This window comes from Melopsittacus undulatus, chromosome 9 (genome assembly GCF_012275295.1).
Source record: "Melopsittacus undulatus isolate bMelUnd1 chromosome 9, bMelUnd1.mat.Z, whole genome shotgun sequence".
Classification (NCBI taxonomy): domain Eukaryota; kingdom Metazoa; phylum Chordata; class Aves; order Psittaciformes; family Psittaculidae; genus Melopsittacus; species Melopsittacus undulatus.
The window spans coordinates 14,290,818-14,304,506 of record NC_047535.1 but is presented as its reverse complement, the minus strand read 5'-3'; the positions used below and the strand labels follow the sequence as shown (position 1 = coordinate 14,304,506).

The window sequence follows — 13,689 nt, the reverse complement described above, 5'->3', positions numbered from 1 at the left end:
ATTAGGAGCAAGCTGGAAGGCACTGACATTATCATCTGGCTGCAAGGGCAAACACAAGGAAGGTGGAAATGAGAGTGCAGCTGGCCCTGCCAGGAGCAGTTTTTCTTACTGGCTATGAATATTCAGGATATCCAAGCCAAAGGGAAGAAGGGTGCAGCTGTTGGCAATGATCTATCACAGTTAAAAGACACAGCCAATAAACAATTAATCATGTACATTTTTGTCATGAAAAACAACACTTTATAATATATTACAGGTAAGAAGCTATTGCTGCGCAAAGTGCTAAAAACGAGAACTGATGTATAGAGTTCTGTGAGACCTTTTGCAAACTGCATCATGGATTAAACTTTATAATTACACGATTATTCATGACAGCTTCTTCTAGGCCAAATGTATTCAGAGCAGTGTTACAAGGCCAAAGTTCCTTGCTGAAAGGACCACAGGTATCCAACAGATACTGAACATCTATAAACAAAAACGGACCACAGACGTTTGGCCTAATTCCGTTCCGTTCCATGTGCTGCAAAACACAACCCCTGCCTAAAAATATCTTCCCTTCCTCAGGGGGAAAAAAAGAAAATTAAGTAAAGCAAAAAGCAAACTCAACTGAAACCTTTATTGGGATGGGGAGTTCTTGTGTGTAGGTGATTTACAGATTGCTTATGCTGAGCAACAGGCAAGGAAAATGGGCTACTGTTGGAAAAGTAATGATCAGACACCAGGAAAAAAAAAAGAATTTACAATGAAGTCCATATTCTGTAACTCTGTGGATAAAAGAAACAGGAATATGATTCAACAGATGACCAAACCATATGCACCACTCCATTACCCAGAAACTACCCAAGTGTTATATGCCACTAGAGTTAAGTCAAGACCATCTCCTTGTACTGTAGTAGTCATGACTGTCCAAACGAGACCGGAGTGCAAATGTACACCAGAGTAAGACCAAGGCTGCACATTTTAGGCACCCATTGTTCCTGGCTGCAAAAACACCAGACTCCCAGGTAAGCCTTAATCCAGATCCTTGAGTAATAAAGCACAAGAGAAAAGCTTAAACTGAATGCTAAGGACTTCCATTATTTTATTCTGAGTGAAACTCAGAATGCAGATGGCTAAAAACACACTTGGACTTCAGGAGAGCAGAACTGGACCTCTTCAGCGATCTGCTTGGAAGAAAATCATATAATGCTAAAGCCCTGGAAGGAAGAGGGGCCCAAGAAAGCTGTTAAGATTCAAGAATCACCTCCTCTGAGCTCCAGAGTGATGTATCTTAACAAAGATGAAGTCAGGCAAAAATGCCAGGAGGCCTGCGTGGATGAACAAGGAACTCCTGGACAAACACAGATCCAAAAAGGAAGCCTACACAGTATGGTAGCAAGGACAGGTAGCCTGGGAGGAATACAGTGAATTTGCCCAAGCAGCCAGGGGTACCTTAAACTCCTCTACTGGCTGAAATGAAAAAAAAAAAAAAAAACACAACAAACTCTTAATCCTTAATGTTATTATTTTCCATCTGGCTTAATCATGTCTTTCAGACAGGTTACCAAAGGAGCTCATAGGATACTATTCTTCATTTAAATAGATAACTTGAAAACACTCTGATTCAGAAAGGAAAACAAAAAGCATTTTCCCAGTACTGCTGAGGCTGAGGCAATAAAACAATTATTATATATAATTTTAATGAAAACACTGTGAATTAAAAATAATCATTAAAAAGAAGTCCAGGCATCACCATGTCTCCAGCCAAGAAAGCTCCTTGAAAATACAGAAGAAAGAGAGCAAAGGTCAGACATGGAAACATTCCCATATCTCCTTCCCTCGGTAATTTCCTCTATAAGAAACAATGCAAGCAGCATACAACTTTCAGAAAACAGCTAAATTTCTTTAAGAATAACAACCCCTTGCCCCTAAAAAGCTTCCAGAAATTCAAACTCACATGAACATCAACTCTGCTTGCATGTTGTGCTAGCTATAAACCTTCTGTGTACCAGCACAACTCTGCTTTCTCAGGCAGCCCCTCACCACATCCTGGCAAAAGCACAATCCTGCCAGCAGAGCAGTGCCACTACCAGGGGAACTCGCCAGCACAGTTATGCACATTGTAAATCAGACCCTGCTGCAATCTAGGCAGACCTGTGCTAGAAAAGGCTTTTACTGCAACCCCAGCCAACTTGACAACCCACAGCAGAGAGCAGGCTTTAGTCGCTTGGCTAGCGGGGGTGTTTGTAAAAGGAATGCGGGTAGGCTCAACCAACTATGTCCTCATGTTTTAATGCTGTCAGTCTTCAGACAACAACCACCTCTGCTCCATCATGGGATTATATTTTTATTTGATCTAAATATACCTCTAAGAAGTTGCTTCACTTATATTATAACAATAGAGTCTGTTTTCTTCCTTGATAAAAAAGAGCATGTTTTTCACATAAGCAAACAAAGGTTCATTAATATTCCTCCATCCTGCTTTGGAATACATAAAATTCTAGTATGCCTTTTATGTAAATTAGCCAAACTCCTGCCATGTTATCTACTTTAAATAGTTTTTAAAAGTACTTTTCACTTACCAGAAACACTAACAGATTGCATGGAACTACATGATTTATACTCTGAAAGTGCCTTTAGACCATTGTATTTAAATGACAGGAGATACAAACATGAGATAGGACAATGGTTCAAAGGAAGCTAGCTACAAGTATTACTGATGTTAGCTGCACTTCTCAAAGCAAACTAGAATAGACATGACAGGCGAAGAAAAATCACAGAATCCCAAGGGTTGGAAGGGACCTCAAAAGATCATCTAGTTCAAAAATGGGAACGTAAAGGCGCAGAAACATGAATAAATGATCTAGGAACTACAGGTGGGAGCACAGTCTGCAAGCACAGACTCCTCAGCCTTATGAAATCACTATGTGCTGCCCTAGGGCTTCCGGAAGGCACCTTCTCTGTGACTCCCTTTGTGTCAGAAGCCCTTTGTGTTAAACCAGCTTTGATTCAGGAAACTGTTAGTCCCAACTTCCAACATACTATTTGATTCCAGTGAAGCTAATGGCACCAAACTGCATACATTGTTTACAACCTTTGCTGCACTCAAAGGAGTATGATTATTAAGAGAGGGGACAGGAAATCAACAGCATAGAAAATAGCAATGTGAAAAGAAAGTAAAAGCTGAAGTTTGATGGAAGAAGACACGCATTTAAGCAGAAAGAAGAAATGTAGACAGAGCATTGTTACTGCACTGAAGATGATGGGAAAGTGACAGCATTACAAGTTTCAGAAATATAATATAGGCAAAACAACTTCCAGCCTGAAGCCTGCCCTGCTGGAGGAGTTTTGCCATCCACATGAATGAAGGAAGTAAAAAGTGTGAATAGAACGTCATTTGCTTCTACATAACCACTGTTTCAGAATCAACTGACTTTCGCTTTAAGAGAAATCTCCATCTTTTTCAGCTGGATGAAGAAAATCCAAAAAGCTGAGATGAAGCAAAGCTGTCATCCAACCTCAGACATAACTTCATGCTTTTCCATTTTTAGCATCTTTACTCATAACAAAACTATTTTCTTTGTGAGTTTCACCAAATACATAGCATTTACAAATGAACTCATCTTACTGATTATCTAACACTAGCTGTCAGCTCTTGTACAACTTACGCTGGAACTAAGCACAGTAAGTGCTTAACTCCAGAACAATACGTAACTGCTCCTGAAATCTACTTTTATATCTGAAAATGTAAAATTACAGAGCCTACAGATGCTATAAGCATCTATAGCATGTATATACCTTTATAAATCATGTGTATACTTTTATACAAAGGCATAAAAACTAGATTATAATAATTTCTTTTTATATATAGCAAAATCAACCACCAGCATCCACATGGCCCAGAGAAACCAGTGTCAATGATCATTCTGCACAGCTTTTAACTTCTTGCTTACAGTCAAATCAAGCAACAAGAATCCTTGCTGTGTGAAGACGTATTATAGAATCACTTAACTAAGTTTTCCAGTTCTTCAGGAGATACTTAAATCTCACCTTCTGGAATACCACTACAGTCAAAAATATTTCAAGTCCTTTTGTGATTTCTCAAATAATAATAAATAAATTCTATGGTCATATTACAATTTTTTAAAAAGCTTTCTTTCCAGGCAGCTGCCCATTATACTTAACAGGCTGAACACAACACAAGTCAAAGATCAAGAGTAAGTTATCAGAGGTGTCAAGTGCACAAGGTTAAAGGTGAAATTTTATTAGGTCAAAGGTGATATAAATCTTCTGTGTCAAAGCAGAAGGGTCACAGACAAAATGTATATAATCCAAAGACATCACAGATGACAAGTAATAACTTTAAGTAGTACAAGTGTGCTCTCTCTACGGATACCTTCATTGACTTAAAAACTGAAAACAGTGATGAGTAAGTACCTATGAGTATTATAATGCTTCCTTAGAATATGGTTTTACTTCTATATAATATATTGGAAAGTTTTTCCCAAGTATTTCAAAATCAACTAAAGCTACTGAATATTTCAGTGGTGGGGAAGCGCCATTTGGCATCGAAAACGAGGTACACAAAGCACATTGCTCTGGTAAATAAAACTGCTTTTCTACTTTACAATTACCATATCTTTAGCATGTGTATCTTATTACTGCTCTTTGGAGGAAAAATAACCCAATCCAAACAGCAAACAAAGCAGAGAGGGCCTCAGGCCAGGGAAATTTCAGACTACAACAGTATAGTTCAGAATTGTGTATTCAGGCTAATGAAAATATAGCTATAAATAATACATTAAATATATAACAATGGAAGCATCTGTATGTTGCCAGTAAGCCAAATACTGTGCACCATCTTGATTAAGGACATTTAAATCTGCTCTTGTAACCATCAAGCTGTTGACTCAGAACTGTTCTCTCCTTTTGCTCCTGCACTAAGTACACATTCCAGAAACCCCACACCTTAATCCTTAATCCCTAGTCTTGGTCTTAAATTCACATCAAAACGTTTTGCTGACTAACACCAGATTTAAGCACAAAAATCAAGATATCTGTGCCCTCTAGTGGAACTTCTTTTTCACCAGCTGGGCACAGATGCAGGAGTTCTAACAAGATCTCTTCTTCTGGAGGCTGGAATTGTTAAACTATCAAACCAGACATAGTGAACAGTGTAGAAAAGCCAGTCAAAGGAAAATCCAGTTCACTGCTTTCCTTTGTACTTATTTGAGGGAAATCTTTCAGGTTCTATTTCTAGGAAAATGGATGCAGTGTGAAACCTCATCTATGAGATTAGGTAAAGCTGGCATCTTAAAACCAAATCCAAACCCACGTAACTCCACTAAGCACCATCAAAGAAGAAAAAAGAAACTGAAAAGGTTAAGTTCATGTACTTTCATTGCAGCTAGGAAGGGAGAGGCAAACTGCAACTTGGCAAAAGTTTATTCCTCCACACTACTGTATCTCTCCCAATTTTTTTTCCCATTTTTCCAGTGATAACCTCCTCTGTGGATTTCAATACCTCAGAGACCTCATTTTCCAAAGCTTTTCAAAAAGGAAAAGGAAGGATGTTACCACTAGCTTGCAGCTGCAAGGAAAGGCAGAGACAGTCAAAAATCAGAAGAACTGAGCAGTGTCAGAATCAGCTTGGCTGGAAACATTTGTGAACACAGTGAAGTTAAACTTGAATCAGCTCTGGAGAACCAGCTTGTACAGTATTTCTTCTTAACATCTGACAGATATAATGTGGGGGCATTCATATATGTTTTGTATAAAACAGAACTCAAAGGCTGACTGTTCGAATTTATCCTACAGAATAGGCCTTGACTTAATACCATAGTTCAATTCAGGTAGCAACAACAAGAAATTTAATCAGATGACCATTCACAAGTGTTTTCTTCAAAATGGCATCATTTCTTGAAGTACTATAAAATGTCCTCAATTTTTTCTAAAAATCAAAGTGCCAATTCTTCTGAAGAAGCTACTGAAAAACTCATTCCTGTTCTTTCTAGCAATGTTAATACTTGCAAAGCATTTCCAATCTTACATATGAGAGTAACTTAGCACTGCAAATTTCATCATGAGTGAGTGACCTCAAAGCAGAGGACAGCACATCTGATTACCTAAAAAGGACTAGGACATTTTGAACAACAGGAAGGAACAACAACAAAAAATAAGTCAAGACATCAGATTTTTATGATGAAAAAATACAGTAAGATAAAAAATGCTTTTGGATTAACAAAAAAGCAGTATGTGACATTTTATTCACAATCTATTTTAAATGGCAACTGCCTGAAGTATTTGAATCCACTGTTTCTTTCATTCCTTTTCACTCGTAGTCTCTATTCAAAAAGGCACTACTATTCCCATGCTAACACAAATATTCTTTTTTAATTCCTTTATAAGAATTTTCAAGACTTTCTTAAGCTACTCAGCTGGATGGCATTTAAAACTGGAAATAACATAGGAAAACATACTACATAGAAAGAATACTACAAAACTTACCACTTCTTCATCTGAAAGCTCTCGTCCTTGTATACTGCTGTTCTCTCGAACAGCTTGTTGGTGTTTTTTTCCCTTTAATGTGGCTAAAAAGGTATACTTCTGATGAAATCTGTAATGACAATGACTTAACAGTCATTTCCCCCTCAATAATTATGTTAATAATTACATCAGTAATTCATAAATCTATAAATAACAGTATTATGCAGGACTTCAGAGTAAAAAATATCTCCCTGCTTCCTACTCAGTGACTATACGCTTCCTCCCCACCATTCCTGGGACATGTGGAATGGTGGACACAAGAAGAAATACCCTGTTGAGATTAGAGATCTGCCTGGCAAAGTACTTTGCTTCCAACACTGGAGAAAAAACAAGATACCTAAGGAAAATGAAAGAGGAGATAAAGCAAGCACGGTTTCTCCCATTCAACAGTTTTAAGCCTCCAACCAAATTCAGTTCAAGAACTTCTTCTGCTTGCTGTTGTTTCCCTGTATTTAGTAACCTTCAGCAAATTTCAGTACAATGAAACTTGTCTAATCATCCCCTGAACTAAACTCAAATATCCACAGGATCATATAACAAGGTGTTCACAGCTCAGCTATCTGCTATGTAAAGAAACATATTTTTTACTTTAGATCTCATGTTTAACTACTTTCATTTTATGATAGTTAAAAGCTTTCTTAATTTGATGCTCCTGAATTCTTGCTTTTCTTAGAAGAGAGCTAATAACGAAGTACTGTCTGTACTCTCCATCCCACCTACAACACTACAGTTCTCTCAGATCTTCCCCAAATCACCTGATTTACAGACAGAAGAATCCAAAATAAGGTGCACTTTACAAGAGCAGAGCAGGGACACAGTGGGTGTACAACACTTTCATCTGTGAGTGAAGCATAACTTGTAGCTTCAGCTCTTAGGTTGGCCTTGTATTTCTGACAGTATTCCTTCCCTCTGCCCAACTTACCATCACATTGCATAAAGAGCACTGTTTTTTTCGTTCATATGGTGTAAGTTTTGGTGCATAATCAGTATTAGCATGTCTTCCACTACTTAATTCAGCTGCTTTCTCTTTCCTTTGTTCAATTTGCTCCATGTGCCTTCTAATACTTTCATCATGCTGAAGGGAAAATAATCAAAGCAACAAAGAAAACACATTGAATTACAGTGAATAGAATTAAACTGTGCAAAGAAATATCAGGAATTACCAAATATTATACAGTTAGGATGAACTTGTGCTAAATCAAATATTTTGTATTTCTGAAAGGCATTAAAAATCACCACATCGCAGACACTATGATTTAAAAATGAAATCAGCACCAATTCTGCTTCATAGCAAATCCATCTCTAAATCTTGTTGAACATTCCTGATTTTGTTTTCAATGAACACCCTAGTACAGAACACAAAGTCATCTTTTATCCTTTTATACCTTCAGTTGAATCTTCTTCTGTAGTTCTTCCATGGCTTCTTGTTGAGCTGCAGTAAGAGCCGCCAACCTCTCTTCTCGATCTCTAGCCAAAAGATAATATAGGGAAAACTTGCAATAATGTAAAGTATGCATAATACTCATTTATGTGTGAAACAGAACACATAACTGGGGGAACAAGCACCCAAAAGAATTAAGCTGAAGATGGCTCACTAGAGCAGAAAGACAACAAAAAGCAACTTAATTAGAGAATGTGATGCTTTAATTTGGATGATTTTATAAACACAGACACTTGAACCTTTGTAGCAAAACCTGGATCAATCCAGCCAGAGCAATGATAGTCAACATAACACTACAGAATAGTGATGAATGTGATGTCCTGCCACCATGAATATTTTTCAGCCAATGCCTAGAGTCAGTGAACCAGGGGGGAAGAAAACAATGGCAAATCAAGGAAAAAACAGACAGCAATGAGGCAATTTGTTTTAAAAAGATGTTGGTCAGTGAAGTTTAAATACATAAACTCACAGATAAAACTTTGACCGACATCAAATGATACAGTCCAGTGGAAAACTGATGCTATAAAGTACTGCAATTCTAAAGGTTCAACATACCAAAGGACAGCAATTCATCTTACTGTCACCTTCGCTACATAGCTGCAGTCAGGATGTATTTTGCTCACTGAACCTGTCTGCCCTGCATCTCTCTTCCAAAAAGTGAATCATGCCTCAAACTCCAGTTCTGCTCTTCACTTTCAGCAACTCTCCATCCCTCCCCAGCACAGGGCCAAAGCACAGTTGTCATGCATGTGGATGTTAGTAAGAGCCTGTGAATTCCCTAAGCATCACCCTACTATGGAGAAACCTGCAGATAACAGCAACCAGTAAGCCATGAACTGGGCATGTGTAAAAGGCCAAGAGAAGTAACAAAAGCTTTGAGTAAAACAGCAATGAAGAAGTTATTCCATGCCATTTTTTAAAAGATATCCTAAAATTATTGAGTGACAAAACTAGAAAAGCTGACATAAAGAGTATTAGCCAAACTGTAGTGCTGTTTGGGTTATGCAGAGTTCTATTTGTTTGGGGTTTTTAAACAGAAAACTGACAGAAGAAACAGTCATTTCTGTAAAAGCAGAAGGCTTGGATAAAGTAACATTTCCAAACAAAATTTTCCACAGAAAACATAAAGGCAGTTAGGAAAGAAGATGGGGAGGAAGCAAGTCTAATGATAAACACTACACACAATTGTCCTTTCAGAAAGGATAAGTGAACTCTTCCAATCACCATAGGCTGCAGGGGGGTGAGGAAGAGATGATGGACGAGAAAACTTAGGTACTTTATGTGCTATCTCCCCTGAGGTACATAAAGAAAGACTGAACTACAGTCTGTGTTTTGTTTTAAAGAGTTCCTGACTCACACCATGAGCTCAAACCAATCACAACACGTGACCCAAACCCAAAGCTTATTTTAGCTATTTCTTCCCATGTGCGTTTACACGTCCTTGTTTAATCCTCTAAACTATAATAAATTAATATCATTGCATACTTTGGGATCATAATATTTGAAACTAAATTCTAGAGTTCTGATTGATAGAGCATTGCCATTACTTTTTACATGATCAGGTTACATTGCACAGTTTTATGATTTCCACTGGCAAGACCAAAATTTTCCGTATTACGGATTTCAACTCTCTGGAATATAAAATACTCTGAAATTACATTTAAAACTTTGCTGGAATCAAGTTAATGAAGCATAAGGGCAGGGGGGCTTTTAAAGTCAGATTTTGGTACACTATTCCTTTCATACAGATGCTTTAATCACCACCAGATGCACATGGCAAAGCTTATACTCAAGAAAGTTTAAGCAGATATTCCAAAAATTACTAATTCCAGCAAGTACTAAATCTTCAAGATAAGAGACAAATCCTAGCAGCAGGGGAAAAAAAGCAACAAAACAAAACACTAAATGGTACCCCAAGGTTCCACCAAAATAGGCCAAAGCTCTCTTGTGTAATCAGCATCTGGCAAAGGGAAAGGAAATCAAGCATGGTACCAGAACAGCAAGTACAAACCATTTGAAAACCAAATGCCATAAGAGCAAATATAAAGGAAATGTGACCTCTTCCTCAGGGATAGTAGTGACAAAACAAGGTAATGAGTTCAGACTTAGACAGGGGAAGTTCAAGTTAGATATAATGAATAAGTGCTTTACTGTGAGGTTGGTGAGGCACTGGAACAGGTTGCCCAAAGAAGTGATAAATGCTCCATTCCTGGCAGTGTTCAAGGCCACGCTGGATGTGCTTTGGAGCAACAGTCTAGTGGAAAGTGTCCCTGCCTATGACAGGGGTTTGGAACTCGATGATCTTAAGTTCCTTTCCAACCCTAACTATTCTATGTTTCTATGATTCTGTGAAAGACAGTACTATCAGAAGGCAAACTGAAACGGCTGTTCTTCACATGTCATAATGAAATAAAAATGGGGTGCAACAAAGGAAAGTATCAGATTTAAAACTGATAAAACAAAAAGGGCAAATAATTACATGCCTTGAGCCTTTAAAGAAGTTCTAACCATAGAAGACTTCAGAAGGCAAAGCTGTCAATGGAACAGTTATCCCTCATTTGCTTGCTGTGAGGGTTTCCTAAATTTCAGAAAGATCCAGAAGCCTTACACAGGTAGTGTCTATCCTCCCTCAATAGCCTAACCAAAATTCCCCATTCATCCTAATCTTCTTCAAGTGTCTGCGAACGACAGAAAGATTCTGAAGGATCCCTCCCAGCCCACTCTATTTCATTGTGACTTTAGCTTAACATACTGAGGAAAGGCCCATGAAGTCCCCCGCAAGGCCACAGCTCCTATCCACAATTCATTAAACATTCAATCCAGAACAGAATCTCTTTATGATGTTACACTAGAACTACTCATGACTTTGGAAGATAAGCAACACTTCTGAATATTATACATGGAGAAAAAAGCCAAACCTCTCCACAACAACTTTGAAAGAAACAAGCTGTGACAATAAAAATTAAGAACCATTAGTGAGCACTTCTTGTCATCAAGACAAGTGTAACTTCTAGTCAAGTTCTGCTTGTGGCAGAGGAACTGTACGAAAAGAAGGAATAAACAAAGGTGAATACAAATAGAATTTGGGAAATGAAACTGTAATCTCTGCAGTTTTCCTGAATCGGACTTAGAAGCCAACCTTCCTCACACCCGACAACACCACCTAATTCTTCCTCCACTTCATGATTGGCTCAAAACAAAGAGAGAAGAGCCCATATGAAAACCCCTTCATGAACTTTTGATTATGGGCAAAATCATAAACCAAGCAATTGGTAGGCAACAGAATTAATGAACCCTGATTTCCTGGCTTTGTGCTTCACAAAGGTAATCTCTGGTGTCTGCAAAAAAGTGAACACAAATTGATGCCAGTAAGTCCAAAAGTTACTGGGGAGTGGAGGAAATAGGGAATCCAGGATCATTAATCTCCCCTTCTTTGAAAACTAAGCTATGAAAAAGGCAAATTATCTAAAGGTCTTGTTCACAATAAAATTAAGTTGAACATAATAAAATGCAGCTTTGCATGTTATATGGTGCATGCATCTATGGAATACAAAAATTTATCACAGAATTTAAGATTACTCACCCATTTTCTTCTTTAAAACTATTCATCAAGAATATTTATGAACATTACTTTTCAAATACTAAGCCCGAAGAGCTAAGAAGGTGCTGTTGTTAACTGTTGCTAGAGAGAAGCTGCAGTTTGCTGGAAAGGATAACCAACAAAATGATTGCGAAGCTACCTGGCCCTCTCCCGTGCTGCATCTTCTCGTGCTTTTTCTTTCTCTTGCCTCTGCTGTTCAATCCGTGCTTCTTGTTCTTTCCTCTTCATCAGCAGCTCCTCAACTCGGGCCTGCCGTTCTGCTTCGAGGGCTCTTTTGCGCTCCTAGTCAGAGAAAAGGAAACTTTAACTTTTAGGGGGAAAAAACAAAAAAGGAAGCAATAAAAACTGTATTTTAATATCTTGCTTTCATGATGGAGTAAGAACTGCTTTTTATTACATCAGTTTTTTCAGAAGCAATTTGGAAGTGTGTTTTCACCCGTAACACAATCAACCCCTGGAAATCCAGACATTTTTAATCACATATTCTCACAAAAATAGCTTTATCCAGAACTTTTGGAGTACACTGCCCCAGAAATGGCTTCTGAGCCACTGAAGTCAGTAAAGCCCTGTTTTTCAATAAGGAGATAGAATTAGCTGCAAAATTGTAAACTCTGGCTGGATTAACAGGTGAGCTACAGTTGTGGTGATCTGAAGCACAGATAGAGAGGGAGCAGTTTACATAAGAAGAAAACTGACAGTTTAGATTCTAACATAGAAAGCAGTGCCAAAAAAGTGGATACACAAGACTGGAAAAACTTAGTACTGAAATGTTGTAGGCATATGACAAAGAGGATTTTTGTGTTTCCTCTCAAAGTTTTAAGAGTTACAAAACATAAAGCTTTTCTTATAATGAAGTAATAAATATTTTTTTAAAAAGGTTATGACAGGCATGAACCAGCTACCCAGCATCTGTAACACCTCTGCTGTAGAGGCTTCAAGATTTGCCTTTCTCCATCTTACTGCTGAAACATTATAAAGGAAGAACATATTACACTTTTCAAACAAAAGAAGGTAAGAACAAAGGGGGTTAAGATAGAAAGCAAAGACTGCATAGCTAAAACAAATCCATGTTTAATTGTTCCCTTGCAACAACAGATACATTGTACCTGAACTGCTTCATCACGTGCTTGCTTTTCCTCTTGTCTTCGTTGACGTTCCTCTTGTAATTCATTTAAGCGTTGTTCATATTCTTTCAGTTTATTCAACACATCATGACGTTTGTTCTGAGCTTCCAAGGTGTTTATAAATGCAATTTCATTTACCTGCAAGTCATCACAAAGTGTCAGAAAACATCTGAGAAGTTGAAAGAAGTTTTATTCTTAAGAGAATTCCATCTATTTTTTTATAATCCATTTGATAATTAAACTGGATTGGAGTGGGTTGGAAAACTACCAAGTTGGGAATAACGCTTTGGGTTTTTGTTGGGGGCTTTTTGGTTGTTTTGTTTGGGTTTCTTTTTGTGTTGTTTTAAACAGGTAAGCCGGTGGAATATGAACATGAGAAACTGAATTGCACCAGAAAACCAAAAAACTTTGGCTAAATACCAGGAAAATCTTCCCAATCTTCTCAGCAATGAGCCTTCATTAGTCTATTCTCTTTTTTTCAAAATGAGGAATGCTAAGACCCAGCTGGATAAATCAGTAACATTTGTTAAGTGCTAGTAGAATCCAACAGGTCCCTTGATCTAACTTTAATGGGTTACTTAGTGAATAAAAACTGAAACTATACATACTGTGTATAAGAAAAAAAAACCAGCAGCTCATTGTCTGATTTTTCTTATCAGTATATTTCATAAACTTCTATATTATTTTTTCAACCACAGAACAGTGCAATAGACAAGAATACAAAAGAAAGGATATGAAAAGGTTAACTTGAGTACTTCAATGTGTACACCAAAAATCTCAAAGAGGATGCTTTTGCACTACTTTGGTTCATGAAGGTAATCAATATTTTGTCCTCACTACAAGACTGCTGAACAAAATTCTTGGCAATTTTAGGCTTTTAAATACAAATGCTCTGGAAACTTCTATGGATGAGGAAAATCAAACTCAATTAACTTTCACTTAATAAAAATTAACATTTTAGATCAAAAATTTTTGAGAGATATCAACTTTATCAGCTA

The 13,689-nt window shown here is 37.5% G+C and overlaps 1 protein-coding gene across 1 annotated transcript in view; it reads right to left on the bottom strand.

The window, feature by feature from the left end:
* Nucleotides 1-13,689, bottom strand: part of SCAPER (S-phase cyclin A associated protein in the ER) — a 147,241-nt gene that overhangs the window by 91,586 nt on the left and 41,966 nt on the right. Inside the window, 6 exon segments of the mRNA XM_034066256.1 lie at nucleotides 6,487-6,561; nucleotides 6,563-6,595; nucleotides 7,448-7,600; nucleotides 7,911-7,992; nucleotides 11,707-11,849; nucleotides 12,674-12,829. Of these exon segments, the coding sequence (XP_033922147.1) occupies nucleotides 6,487-6,561; nucleotides 6,563-6,595; nucleotides 7,448-7,600; nucleotides 7,911-7,992; nucleotides 11,707-11,849; nucleotides 12,674-12,829 (642 nt within the window).